Raw genomic sequence first — 1,760 nt, forward strand, 5'->3', positions numbered from 1 at the left:
GTGACACACAGGTGACACACAGGTGACACACAGTGACACAGGTGACAGTGACACACAGGTGACAGTGACACAGGTGACAGTGACACTGAGGTGTCCCCGTGTCCCCAGAGGTGTACGCCGTGGTGGATCTCTACGGTCAGTGTGTCCAGGTGACACACAGTGACACACAGGTGACACACAGGTGACACTGAGGTGACACACAGTGACACACAGTGACACACAGGTGACAGGTGACACAGGTGACAGTGACACAGGTGACAGTGTCCCGTGTCCCCAGAGGTGTACGCCGTGGTGGATCTCTACGGTCAGTGTGTCCAGGTGTCGCTGACCGGCGCCTCCGGCCCCGCCGACAACAGCCAGAGCCCGGGGGCGGGGCCTGACAAAGCCCCGCCCCCTTCGCCAGGTATGGACTGGGAGCACTGGGGGGGACTGGGAGGGACTGGGTTATACTGGTTTGTACTGGTTTGTATTGGGTTATACTGGTTTGTACTGGTTTGTACTGGGTTATACCCTGGTTTGTACTGGGCTGTACTGGGAGGGACTGGAGGGACTGGTTTGTACTGGGTTATACTGGGTTATACTGGTTTGTACTGGTTTGTATTGGGTTATACTGGTTTGTACTGGTTTGTACTGGGTTATACCCTGGTTTGTACTGGGCTGTACTGGGAGGGACTGGAGGGACTGGTTTGTACTGGGTTATACTGGGTTATACTGGTTTGTACTGGTTTGTACTGGGTTATACTGGTTTGTATTGCGTTATACTGGGTTATACTGGTTTGTACTGGTTTGTACTGGGTTATACTGGGAGGGACTGGAGGGTGCCTCCCCCATGACTCCTCCCCCATTGCCGTCCCCCACCCCACTGCCCACACCCCTGACCACTGACCACACCCCTGACCACACCCTGACCACTGACCACACCCACTGACCACACCTCTGACCACTGACCACACCCCTGCCCACTGACCACACCCACTGACCACACCCCTGACCACTGACCACCTCCACTGACCACACTGACCATTGCACTGACCACTGCACTGCGCTGGCGGCCGAGGGCGCGGGCGCGGCGCGCGTGGCCGGTTACTGCCACGGGCTCGTCTTCAGCCGCTCCCACCTGCGCCCGGGAGAGCTCTTCGAGGTGGGCGGGGCCGCGGGGCCACGCCCACTAACGGGCGTGGTCAGCCGCGGGGGGGCGGGGCAGGAAGGGAAAAGGGCGCTGTCGCTTTAAGGGGGTGGGTGTGGCAGTTGTGGGCGGGGTTTAAAAGGGTGGGGTGAGGGAGGGACACGCCCGTGGTGGGTGGGGTTACCTGGGGAGGCCACGCCCTGAAGAGTGGCAGGGAAAGGGCGCTGTTGCTTTAAGGGGATGGGTGTGGCCATTGTGGGCGGGGCATGGGATAGGCCACACCCCCAATTGGGAAACCCCGCCCCCAACTCGATTTGAACACCCCCAGGTGAGTTTTGGGCTCACCTGTGCCACGCCCACCCCAGGTTGAGAGCTAAGCCCCTCCCACCCAAGGTGTGTTCAGAAATAAGCCCCGCCCATCCCAGGTGTATTCAGGGCCCTCTTCTCACCCTCACCTGTCCCAGGTGTGTCCCAGGTGTGTCCCAGGTGTGTCCCTCACCTGTCCCAGGTGTGTCCCAGCCTCACCTGTGCGTGTCTCACCTGTCCAGGTGCGCATCGAGGCGCTGGACGAGCGGTGGGCGGGGTCTGTGCGGGTGGGGCTGAGGCAGGGCTGTCCCCAGGTGTGTCCCAGGTG

The 1,760-nt window shown here is 60.7% G+C and overlaps 1 protein-coding gene across 1 annotated transcript in view; it reads left to right on the forward strand.

The window, feature by feature from the left end:
• Window positions 1-885, forward strand: part of LOC121345496 (neuralized-like protein 4) — a 6,476-nt gene extending 5,591 nt beyond the window's left edge. The window contains exons 6-8 of the mRNA XM_041422487.1: window positions 109-135; window positions 278-403; window positions 809-885. Coding sequence (XP_041278421.1) covers window positions 109-135; window positions 278-403; window positions 809-885 — 230 coding nt within the window. The remainder of the gene's footprint in view (window positions 1-108; window positions 136-277; window positions 404-808) is intronic.
• The last annotated feature ends 875 nt before the right edge of the window (window positions 886-1,760 follow it).

The sequence above is a fragment of the Onychostruthus taczanowskii genome, unplaced genomic scaffold (genome assembly GCF_017590055.1).
Source record: "Onychostruthus taczanowskii isolate IOZ18803 unplaced genomic scaffold, ASM1759005v1 scaffold737, whole genome shotgun sequence".
In the NCBI taxonomy this organism is placed as follows: Eukaryota; Metazoa; Chordata; class Aves; order Passeriformes; family Passeridae; genus Onychostruthus; species Onychostruthus taczanowskii.